Source organism: Pleurodeles waltl, chromosome 3_1 (assembly GCF_031143425.1).
Source record: "Pleurodeles waltl isolate 20211129_DDA chromosome 3_1, aPleWal1.hap1.20221129, whole genome shotgun sequence".
Lineage (NCBI taxonomy): Eukaryota > Metazoa > Chordata > Amphibia > Caudata > Salamandridae > Pleurodeles > Pleurodeles waltl.
Window position 1 is genome coordinate 1,978,759,000 of NC_090440.1, and position 13,203 is coordinate 1,978,772,202.

Genomic DNA, 13,203 nt, shown 5'->3' on the forward strand with positions numbered 1-13,203 from the left:
TGTTTCACCTTGCTACCCATTCCATGGACGTACTAGGACATTATGGACTACTGTGCGTTGTCAGGAGATCTACCTAGTGTCAAAAGCTGTAAATGTGGTTACGTCCAGACTACCAGTCAGCAGGATGTACAATGCAACCTACTGTTCATAGTTCGCTAGTCCACAAGTTGCTTGGTCCCAGTGTCAGGCTTGTCCTCCACCACATCCGAGTCGCCGTTGGCCAGCATAACAGAAGTGACTGCCTCTACCAGCACTCTGGCTTCCTCCGGCTCCAGCCTCCAGTTTTCTGCACCCAGTGTTCCATCTTGACAAACCACCACCTGGATGGCTGACTCTGACCCCCTCCTGAGTCTGTTTTTTTCATCCTGCTGTCCTGCTCCGACGACTCTTCTGCGACCTGGTTAAGCCCATCTTGGACCTCTTGCCAGGGGTATGACCCTCTCCGTGGACCACCAGCTAGTCCCATATGTCTTCTGGCCTTGGAGAAAAGAAAATTCGAACAACTTTCATATATCACCTTGAGCGTCCCCGTATAGAGCAACGTGTACTTAAGTCCCATTGCTTTCAATTTCTGTTGGGGCAACAAAAGCAAACAAACCAAATGATGGAATGAATGCGGAACAAGTCAAACATTCACCCCCAGTCACAGATCTGAGTTAAATCCATCAATTATTTTGCTCACCACGTCACCCAGTTTAGACCCAGCCTTATGCAAATCTGTCTTGACCCTGTTCCCCATGGAAACAGTCAAGCCTGAGCTGCCAGGCCAGGTTCTCCCTGGACCAGAAACAACCATCCTGGGACCAGTTTTGGGGTATAACCCCTCATCAGCAAGGCTAGCTTGAATCCAGTGGCATAGTGAGCCCGGGACCCACGCCTGGGCACACCTGGCGCACTTAGGGCAACAAAAGCAAACAAACCAAATAATGGATGGAATGCGGAACAAACCAAACATTCACCCCATCACAGATCTGCGTTAAAACCATCAATTCTTTTGTTCACCACGCCACCCCAGTTTAGACCCAGCCATATGCAAATCAGTCTTGACCCTGTTCCCCAGGTGAACAGTTGTCCCCAAACTGCCATGTCTGTTTGACACCCCCTCTCCCCCAAACTTTTCTCTGTTGCTTGATTTGCTGCATGAAGTCTGGAAATATGCAGATAACATGCTTAGCAAAATGAGGGTCCCCTTGCCATCAAACCTTCTGGAGGATAGCATCCCTGTCTCCGTAGTTGAGGATATTCGCTATTACAGTCTGTGGTGGTCCACCCAGGGGAGGGGTTGGTGCTATGGACCAAAGCGCACTTTCCACCCTAAAGGCAGATGACCAGGCAGTCTCTAGGTTTTTGCTTTCAGCCATCTCTCCAGTAATAATTCAGGTGTAGTACCCTCGTTCTTGGGTAACCCCATGAAGTGTAGATTGCATTGTCTAGATCTACTTTCTGCCTCTTCAGTGCGCATTTCCACTTTTCGCGTCTGTGCCATAAGGGTGGCCAGTGTAGCTTTAAGGGACGACAGTTCCTCCTGCAATTGGTTGATCTGTTGCCATGGATATTTCTGCGGCGTTCTCTGTCTGCCCTGAGCCGACTGACATCTAGGGACACAGTGTCATTCTTTGCCTGCACACTTGTGCTGGAGGCCTCACTTGCTGCCAGGATCTGGGCCCCAGTACTATCCTGTCCTTGTCCATTGTAGACCAGAAGCACTCACCTTATTTACCAAATTTGTATGTTCTCAGCTGTCATGGCGGGCATCTTGAAAAGGCCAGAGCCCCTTTCACTACTGTCAGTTACATCAGACCTCTTGACATCACCCCCGGAGGACAGTACCCACACAATGGGGGGACACACTTGTCAACATTCCCCTTCCCTTCAGTGTGATGATCTGTGATAGTCCATCATGTAGCAATATCTGTCTACAGCATTAGACAAAAAGTGACAGCAAATCGTCACTTAAAGGTGTATTGCTTTAACATATATTTTTCACAATTGATGGGTCAGGCCTAATGTGTTTGTTGTAATTTTTTTGTTAACATCTGTGCCATCTAACATACATTTTCCCTATTGAACTAACTCAGTCCTATAACCCTTATTACTCAGTTGTCACCATAAGCTACTCATGCCTTCTGTGTTGAACATAAGTTTTCCCGTAAGACAGTACTCAGGCATACAGTCATTAACTTAGAAATATATGCAACATGATACCTGGAAAAACAAATTGTAACCCCCTACTAAAAGGGGTTAAAAAGGATTGTCACCTTAAAATCTTATACCACCAGGGTCGTCTGTGGGGATTGTAATATTTAAATCCTTGCCTACTACATAACCCTGTAACTAAAAACCAGTCTAAAATCTTGACAAAGTGAAATTAAGTCCTCTTTGCCTTAACAAATGTTTATACCAATAAATAAGCTAGGCCTACAGTCTTTGTCTTAACTTGTCATAATAAGCTGAAAATACCTATGGCATCACACACAACTTTTCCCATTGAACCAATGAGGCCTGTAGCCTGTATCATTGGATTATAACGATGACAAGCTCAGGCCTTCTGTAGTGAGCATAGCTTTCCCAACAGGCATACAGTCATAAAATTGGAAATGTATATACAAAATTACACCTGGCAAAATCAAATACAGCCATCTGAATAGGGTCTAAAAATAATTGTGACAGTGCATATTTTCTACCCCTTGAGTCTTTCAGAGCAGAACAAACTCTAAAATATTTGCCTATTACGGTGATGAGTAAGTGTTCCTGAAAAAGATACCACTTTACATTCTGTACAATAGTGTGATAAACATATGCCCTTAAAGGTCTATTGATTTTAACATATACTTTTGACAATAAATGAGACAAGTCTATTGCCCTTGTTATCACTTTTCACAATAAACAGTTTAGACCTGTGGTACTCTAGATAACTTTTCCCAGTTAACTAGTCAGGCATCTAGCCTTTTTCATTGATTGGTCACCATAACAAACGGAGGCCTACTTCACTGAGTATAAGCTTTCTGTAGTTATAAAATTACAAATATATTCAAAGTTGGAGTTCGCTAAACAAAATAGAATCTTCCTAAGAGGGACAAACAAGGATTATCGTGTTCAAACCTTATACCCCAGGTTTTTTCAGACATGCTAACACAAACCAATATATACAGTAATCAGTATCAAACAGCTGAAAGCAAACGTCAAGACAGTGGCTTAGAAATGTATTATTTTCTATCCCTCAGTCTTGTTTTATTCCAAGGTTGCTTTGCGTACTAATAATTTCCAATTAGTGCAGGCAGCCCCAACCACTTTGATAGGTTTTATATTCTGACTGTTTTACTCCAGATCACGCACATTTAACATTCAGTGCCTACCAGTAGGGGTGATATGCGACTCCTACACTTTGTAGCCCTCATTTCCTATATACTGAGATATTGTATGAATCATTGCCTTTATATAATTTTGTGTGTGTGTGTGTGTGAGATGTAAAGAGCTCTGACACCCTATAATAGGTGGAGTAAAGCTATAAAAAATATAATAATTATGAGAGGGGCTATAAAGGGATGAGGGGCACCGTTGATAGTGAGGAAATTCATGGAAAAGTAGGTCATTGTGGGAGTTTCAAAGATTGACGCGCCAGATGCCATCAGTGCAAAAGCTGTCCTTGGATTTATAAGGTATATACACATCATAAAGCTAAATTGAACCATTTAAAATGTTTTGTAATGTGAAGAAATTTGAAACTGGAGGCCAAAAATGAAGTTGATATCTTTAGCTTGACTCGCAGAAACAGCACAATTTACTTCAAACCGTAGTATGGATGATTAGCGGCATCAACTGAAGCACTAGCACCAGCATGCTTTGACAAAAAAGAGAGGATGCACTAATGGCAAAAAGTACAAAGCATATAGCTTTGTCTTCTAGAAATAAACCCAAATTCTGAAAAGCTAAATTATAATTGCAATTTTTGTTTGTGGATTAAAGAAAATGTTTCATCATTTTTGTATTTATTTGATGTATTCCTGTTTCTGTAGTTGTGTATTTTTTTAAGATTCATATGGTAGAAATTGTTTAGGCAGGGGTCCCCGCCTTCCACTATTGATTCATTGTGGGTCCACGGAAGTCCAAAGGTTAAGAACTACTGCACTACAGAGTTTTTAATATACTGTAATCACAATCCGCTTTTAATTGCTTTTTGGCTTTAACAAATGCGATTCCCAATTAATATGCCAAACCTTCTATCTTTGTCTTAATAGGTTATCTAGAAATATGCGGCCTGGATGTAATTTAATTTAAATTTTGATTCTGCCACATCCACTGTTAAGCTTATTACTAACTTTACCAGGTTCTCATTTTATTGGTATTCAAGCTTTCTCTGCTCATTACCGTTCCTTTCCAGGGCACCTTTATCTTCAAACATTCACATTATAATAAATTATGGATTGCACTGAAATGTCAAACTACACAACAAATGTACTACAACCTTGGTGATTGATTTTTCGCCTTGCTTTAGGTTTGGAGTTTCCTTGGGGTCCGAAACCATTCAGTGAAGTTATTTTAGGACCTCTTCTTAAAAACAACAGCCAATCACAAGATAGTACTGCCTTAGAAGGATGTTATGTTGGTGTTTATTTTTCTGCTCATTGGGTAAGTTTGCATCTTTTTAAAGAAATTCTCATTTTAAACACTTACATATACTCTTTTACAAAGGAAGTCTTTGTGCATCAGTTGTGAGCTCAGATGTGCCCTTATCCTTTGTAGTATTTTATTTCTACTTGAACTAGTAAACACGAAACGAGAAATGTCTTTATTATTAATGAAGTGGATATCAAAGTTGGGTTTACCTTCAAAGTTTAAAGTGCTGTGCATTTTCTCATTACTATATCTTTGACTGCACAGTAACATGCATAAACATACTAACTTTACTTAAAATGACCATGGAACGTTGTTGCATTCTAGCATGTTGAGAACTCTTATGTAGAATGGTATTATGGCAAATGACTAGAGATCCAGTTTAATATTTTGCTTTGAATTCAGAATGCGGTGTGCGCGATCCACCACTAACACCTCTGAGAAGGGCGCAGTACCAAATATGTCAGTTAGCAGTGTTTCCAAAAATATATCCGGGTGAACCATGTTGGCTGCTTGAATAATTCCTATAATCCATACATACTTGCGCCATGAATGTGTCTTCGAGGTTCTCATTCTTGCCAGTGATTGATGTAAGTATTTTGTTCCATTTTAACTCCATTTTTAGTTGTGGTAGTGTCGTCTTTGAGGTCAGAGATTTGTTGCTCTGCTCGATCTAATCTCTCATTCTGATGATCTAGATGCTCTAATAGGTTTTCCAGTCTGTAGGTGCTAGAGTCGATTTGCATCTGTAGTGGAGGCAGACTCTAGAGCAGTGGTTCCCAACCTGTGGTCCAGGGACCCCTGGGGGGGTCCGCGACTGCGAAATAAAATAAATAATATTAACAGATTAGGTCCCCAGCTTTCAATAATGACTCAGTTGGGGAGTCCCCGGATTCCAATAATGATTCAGTGAGGGTTCCTGGATTCCAGTAATGATAAAGTGGGAGTCCACAGAAGTCAAAAGGTTAGGAACCACTGCTCTAGAGAGTCCGGACCCTGGTCTCCTGCAGTGGACCACAACAAGTGTGGTTTCTGCTGGGCAGACTTACACCAGTCAAAGGCCAGCTTCCCCAGCTTAGGGTCTGATTTGCCCATTTTTGCTGTTTGTGGTGGTAGTCTAGGCACACCATGGGTGGAAAGGTTGAGATCACTTTAAAATAGTGGAGCCGAAGGTAGCAGTCCAGGCCACAGTCATGCCCAACACCAGGGATAACAAGACACAGCCAATGTTTGGTGAAAATGAGCCAATATTGACAGCTGGTCTCTCCAGTTCAGCAAAGCTACATGATGCGACTTTTTGACCAAGACCATTGCCATTGAGACATTTAGACCAAGACCATCACTATCTGGACATGCCAGGTGAGGACCATGTAGGAGACGGGCAAGATAGCTCAAGGTGCAATGGAGAAGAAAAAATACAATCTTGACCTGCTTTTCATCAGCAAGACCAAATGGACACAGTCTGGACAGAAAAGACTGGCTCCAGGAGGAGTGCTGCTGTATTGTGGACAGGAGGAAGAGGATACCCCACTAACTCAGGGAAATGATAACGTCAGCAGCCAACAGAGCTCTGATTGGATGACAAGCCTACAGTCCCAAAATCATCATAGTGACCTTCCACCCAAGGAAAAAGAGGATCAACAGAATTGTTATCCAGTGCTATGCACATACAAATGACAGCAAAGAAGAGGAAACAACTAGTTTTACAACAGACTCCAGCCATCCTGAAGAAATGTCTTGAGAGAAACATCAGCATACTGATGGGGGACCTCAATGACAAGACTGGAAGCAATAACACTAGGTACAAAGAAATCATGGGCAACCATGGCCTTGGCGAGAATGGTAAAAAAAAAACGTGCATATCTCTGTGCCCAGAACAGTCTTGTGATAGGCAGTGGTGTTTCCCATACAAAAGAATACACAGAGCATCAAGTGTCCTCAGACCATTAAACAGAGAATCAGATCGTCCAATTCTGCATTCCCAAGAAGTTCCTGAGGTCTGTGCAGGATATGATTGTGATTAGATGAGTGGACGTGACATCAGACCATCATCTTGTTATGGCTAGGCTAAAGCTAATGCTGAGGAAAGCATGGATGGAACCAACAAACGAACACCAGCAATATAACAGCACCTTCCTCAAAGATTCACAGAAACAGAGTGAATACTCAGTCACCCTCAGAAACAAGTTTCGAGTCCTGCAAGAACTAGAGAATGACAGAGTGGCGGTAGAAAATCAGTGGGAGAAGATCAAAGAAACAGTGACATCAACGTACCAGGAGGTAATGACTTCCAAGAAACACCAGCATAAAGAAAGGATATAGCCCCGCAAAATCCCAAAGAAGAAGGGAAATAAAACTGCAGTCAGCACCAGCCGAACAAGAGGAGAAAATTTTAAAGCTCAAGGTGAGTACACAAAAACCTACAATGGAGCAGAGAGAAGCTGAAGAGCAGACAAGCAAAGATTCATCGATGATCTTGCCACAGAAGCCCAGGAAGCAGCAAGCCATGGAAACTTGAAGGAACTCCACGGCATACCAAGCAAATTGTCTGGGAGATACAGCAAGCTAGAAAGACCGGTTAAAGACAAAGCTGGGAAGACAGCCCTGGGTAACGAAGGCCAAGAACGAAGATGGGTGCAGCGCATTGAAGAACTGCTGAACCAGCCCGTGTCACAGTCTCCACTAGACATATAGCCAGCTGACAAGTACTTGCCAGTCAACTGCAACAGACCAACCAAGGAAGAAATATGGCAAGCCATCAAACATCTGAGGAATGGGAAGGCAGCAGGAGCTGACAACAGTCCTGCAGAGGCACTTAAGGCAAACATTGACACATCAATAGACATGATCTACCACATGTTTGAAAGACTCTGGGTAGAGTAAAAGGTGCTGATAGACTGGAAGGAGGGATATCTGGTCAAGATCCCCCAAAGAAGGTGAGCTGAGTAACTGTGCAAATTCTTCTGTCAAACCCAGGCAAACTATTCAACAGAGTCATCCTGAACAGAATGAAGGAACCATGTTGATGCTCAGTTGCAAGGCCAGCAAGTTGACTTCCACAAAGAGAGATCCTGCACAGTCTAGATTGCAACACTGTGCATCATTGAGCAGTCGATGGAATGGAACCTCCCCTCTTTGTCAACTTCATTGACTTTGAGGAGGCATTAAACAGCGTGGACAGAGTCCTTTTGGAAACTCCTCTGGTACTACGGTATGCCAGATAAACTCGTAAGAATCATTAGGAACTCTTACGAGGGAATGACCTACAAGATAGTCCTTGCAGAACAATTTATGGAAGTCTTTCTAGTGAGGACCGGAGTCTGCCTTAGTTGTTTGCTCTTGCCTTTTCTCTTCCTGCTGGCAGTAGACTGGATCATGAAGACATGCACAGCAAAAAGAAGGAATGGGATCCACCGGACACCTTGGCCACAGTTTGCCGACATGGACTTTGCAGACAACCTGTCCCTACTGTCCCATACCCATCTGCAAATGCAAGAGAAGACTACCAAGGTAGCAGCCACATCAGCACAATTTGGCCTCGACATCCACAGGGGAAAACCCAAGTTCCTGAAGTCTAACATGGCTAGCAAACCTGCAGTCACTCTTGCAGGTGATGCACTGGAAGAGGTTGAGGCCTTCACCTGCCTGAGCAGTGTCATAGACAAGCATGGTTGCACAGATTCCAACATCAAGGCAAGACTCAGCAAAGCAAGAGCTGCCTTCATTCAGCTAAAGAATATCTGGAGCTCCAAGGACCCAAGCTGCAAACCAAAATCAGGCTTTTTGACACCAAAATAAAATTGGTCCTTCTGTAAGGAGCAAATCCTGGAGGACGACAGTGACCACCACCAACAATGTCCAGACCTTAATCCGCACCTGTCTGAGGAAAATCCTCTAAATCCGCTGGCCAAACACCATCAGCAGCAACAACCTATGGCATCAAATTTCCAACTCCTTGCTCCTGAAGAAATCATAAAAAAACACGAGGCAGGATAGGTCACACCCTCTGCAAGCCCATATCAAGTACCAACCAGGCAAGCCCTGACCTGGAACCCTTAAGGGAGAAGGAAAAGATTAAGGGCCAAGAAACACATGGAGTTGGGTTACACCTCGAGTCAGACTGAAAGAAAAGCACAGAACAGAGCTGCCTGGAGAATCCTGGTTGATGGCCTATACTTCAGGAGGGGTCACAGGCATATGTAAGTAAATACATGGGAAACTGTGCTTAGAGGTCCAGAATAGGCATGCAGGGTACCAGTGCTCACCCAGTTAAGGGGACTCTGCAGTTATCAGCCCTAGGTGCACAGGTCAAGCTGCTGGTGGGCTCATGGGAGGCCTCCTGCCTACTCTAATGTCAGTAGGTCCTGCAGCATCCCATAGGGTGAAGCTGTCTCTCACAAGCCCCAGGGGTCCCAAGGCCAGGGTGGTAGGTGCAATCAGAAGTGACCGCTCGACCTGGGCCGAGCTGCCGAGCCCACTCACTCTGTAAGCCCAGTTTTGATTTGTTAGCTGTTGTGACCGCATCCGACAGTCTGGACCCACTGACCCCAGGCCCCGCAGCCAAATGAGGGTCCTTACACCAGGGTGCAGGTCATTTGGTCCTTGAGCTAGTCTTCGCTGTGCCCCTGGTTTACCCAACACAGCAGGTTGACAGTATGGGCCATCTTGGGCTCGTTAGCTGGTCCTGTCATGGCTGGGCCTCCAAGGTGAGCTCACACAGTATGAGCCCAAGCCGATCAGGGTCAGTTGCAATCCTGCCTGAGGTGTTGGGCATCAGGAAAAAGGGTCCGATGAAAGTATGGCAGTTATTTTCTGTCCAGCTGCGTTTTTTTTTTAAATCACAAGATGTGCATTTCACTGTGGTGGGCAGACAAAAATACCCAGCCTCTACTGCTAGTCATGGTACAGTTGCAAAGTTTTATCCATTGCACTAGGGCACTTGAGAATTTAATGCTGGCTTCACCACTTTGTCGAAATATGCTGTTTGTGAGCTCTTTATTAAGTCTGGGCTGGTTCCATTTCTTTGGTTTGAGTAGTGTTGAAGTCTCACCATCTGAACCTCACACAAACCACAGTTGTTATGTAATGAGCACGATGGAAGCTTTGGAACAAGAAAACATCATTTTTATTAATCCAGGCCTCCCCTTTTAACAAACTGTGTTAAATAAAATTTTGAACATAAGTCTCTTCTCCTTTTTTTTTCTCAACAGTGTTAAGAAGAACCTAAATCAAACTTAAAACTGCCACTATGTATGTGATAAGCAAACAGGCTGTAACCCAACCCAGTTACAAAGTTATGAATTTTGAAACTAGGAATTCACCACGCTGTTATTGGTACTTCTGCTTCACTAGGTTGCTTGATGATGATAAAATGATGTCCTTCCTATGACCTTTCCTCCTTATTTGCCACAATGTAATTTAAGTCAGAAAGCCACTTAAAGACTCGAGCCAGATGCCTACCTTGGGTCGAAGTTCTCATGGATCTCGGAGTCCAAAACGATCTGAACCTTAATGTGACTTCTGACTGACGCCCACTTTTTAATCTCATACTCCAAGCATTACCGTTTCATTCATAATGAAAGAGATTGATAGTGGTTGAATTGCACAGTGTTAATCCAGAAAACCTGTGATCATTCTCTGGTTCACCTCTTGATCATATTTTGTGATTCTAGGCAATTATTTATTTTATCTTCTTTCCCTATTCCTTCATTATCACATGTAGGAGCACCTTGAAATACACAAATTCAGGATGTGTGCTATACAAAAACTTCTCTTGTGTTTTATTTCATAGACTGTAATGTTGCATATATGTTGCATATATAACAGCCTAGACCACATGGGGTGCACATGACAACTGACTTGCATTTTGGTTCACTAATGGCATCATTGTTGGAGACCGGGAGGGAATGAATGTTTTTAAGTTCATATATGAAGACTTACTTCATGCCACTAAAAGCGGTGTTATAATCTGGTGCATTAAGGTGAAACAGTTCCACATGTTAGAGAAGTACACTTTTTTTTAAGACCATATTTTATTAATTGATGTGTGAACTGGCCTGCAAGCCAGAAGGATACAGGTAAAATTCTGTCAAAATAAACTTTACATTTAACATCCTTCAGGTAACTGTGACCCCACAAACCGCATCCCTCCCCCCAACAAATCCCACCCACAGCTCCTCATCCAGATAGGATCCCCGCCCGTCACATGGAGGCCATATTTGAGTTCCTTCATGCCTCATTTCCTGATTTCTTCTTCTAGGCATGTGGCAATATTGTGAGGTGGTGGCAACACTGTGCCCCTGTAATCCGCCCATCTTTGCCAACTTTTTGGATGTTTTTGTAGACAGCCCCGGGACTGGTACCTCCAGTCCCACACAGTAATCTAATCCTATCTTCTATACCCTCAAGGACGGTGCATTAGGAGACTTCCATATTTGGGCTCTATCTCTTTTAGCCTTGGTGAGACCCAGGAACAGTAGTGCCCGCTTACATCTCTTCCCACCTATCCCCTCTATGTGTAGGATGATTAACTTGGTGGTCTGATAGAATGTCCCAAGCGAGGACCTTACTAAGGCAGCTGGTCACTCTGCCAGAAGGGGATCAGCATTGGGCACCCCCACACAGTATGAAGAAAAGTACCATCCGCTGCGTCACATTGGAGACACCGCAGAGGACCTACCACTCCCATTCGCCATAGTCTTCATCTGCTGCCATGATCCCTGTTGAGTTATTTAAATTGAATGAGGCGCAATTGGACAGAAATAGCCGCCTCCCTGGTCACCCCCAGTGCCTGTGACCAATTGTCAACGTCGAGGGTGCCCAGATCCAGCTCTCAGGCCTGCTGAAGGGACGTAATGGAATTTGTATCATTAATTATTAACAGGTGTAAAAGTATGGAGATTTTGTGTTCACCCATGTCCCCTCTGAGAAGTTTCCCTTCCAAAGGGTTAGAATCAGGCAAGGCATCTAAACTCTTGATATAGTGTGTTATGGCATGTCGCAGCTGAAGATAGTGATGAGATTGGATGCGGTGCAGCTGAATCTTCTGAAAGGATTTTTGTGCCATGCCTGACATGACATCCCCCAGAGCTGAAATATCTACCATGTCTCATTTTTAGAAACCCTCCAGATAAGCCACCTGTTCCAAAGGTGAACCATGCCATAATGGTGTATATTAGGTAAATCTGCACCCACCAGCCCCATTGTAGCAGCGTGAGTCACCATGTATTAATGACCATGTGGCAGGGGGAAATAGATTTGTCTTCATGTTACCGTACAAGAATGACAGTAAGTTGGCACCAACCATAGCCCATCTCTCGTGACAAATACTGGTTCATCATGACTAGTGCACCTCCAGCCACTTAATACATGTAGCTGTGATGCTGCATGAGAAGTATGCTTTTTGGGTTGTTGTAATCTAGTCTGTGGGCTTTAACCACACCCATTTCATGGCCATCACTTTCGTTCGTTCCTGGGCCTGCCTTTCAAAAATCCCTTCATGTTGTTGGTAAATGCTTTAAGTTTGTCCCGCCTTGAGGCTGGTTTGTTACCGCTTTGTTACCTGGACTATTGCAAGATTGCTGATGGTGTGGGTGCACTACTTATTTCTTTTGTCTCTCCCCTTGACACGGCCATTGCGCTATGAAGTTTCATGCAGCGCAAACTCGATCAGGGGTATTGGAGTTGATCGTTTCCAGCCGTTTGGTGTCTGACTGCTTATTGAACATATGGTGTCTGCTTCTCCTTGTGAAAGGCCTCCACTTTCATACTGACGTTTCTGCATACTAATCCTCTCGAGGATTGATACGTGTATGATGTCTGCGTATCTCCTTTTGACTTGGTGGCTTGTGTCACTTGCAAATTAGCATAGCATTGTTTTTTAACATAATTATGTGTTCGATGGCATATGTTGCTGCAGATACACATGTTTGGCACAGTCCCGCTGCCTGGTGTTGGGCTCGGAGTATTACAAGTTGTTTTTCTTCGAAGAAGTCTTTTTGGTCACGGGACCGAAGGACTCCTCCCTCTTTGGTTCCATTGCGCATGGGCGTCGACTCCATCTTAGATTGTTTTTTTCCGCTGTCGGGTTCGGACGTATTCCTTTTCGCTCCGTGTTTCGGTTCGGAAAGTTAGTCAGAATCTCGGAAGAAAGCGTCGGTATTGTTCCGTTCGGTATCGGGATAGTTAGGTACATCGACACCGATCATCGGAAGACTTTGGGGCAGTTTCGATCCCCCATCGGGGCCTGGTCGGCCCGACCGCGTGCGACATCGAAGCCGATGGAACGGACCCCGTTTCGTTTCTGCCCAAAATGTCACAGTAAGTATCCTTATACAGATCAGCACTTGGTCTGTAACTTGTGCTTGTCCCCCGAGCACAAGGAGGATACCTGTGAAGCCTGTCGAGCCTTCCGGTCCAGAAAAACACTCCGGGACCGAAGAGCCAGGCGTCACCAAATGGCGTCCACGTCGACAAAACAACGTTTCGACGACGAAGAGGAAACATTCTCGGTTCCGGAATCAGAATCCGGAGACTCCGACGTCGAACAACAGCAACAAACTGTGAGTAAGACGTCGAAAAGTAAATCCA

The 13,203-nt window shown here is 44.1% G+C and overlaps 1 protein-coding gene across 1 annotated transcript in view; it reads left to right on the forward strand.

Moving 5' to 3' along the window:
* Positions 1-13,203, forward strand: part of NXN (nucleoredoxin) — a 325,735-nt gene that overhangs the window by 174,658 nt on the left and 137,874 nt on the right. The window contains exon 3 of the mRNA XM_069226372.1: positions 4,496-4,629. Within this exon, the coding sequence (XP_069082473.1) occupies positions 4,496-4,629 (134 nt within the window). The remainder of the gene's footprint in view (positions 1-4,495; positions 4,630-13,203) is intronic.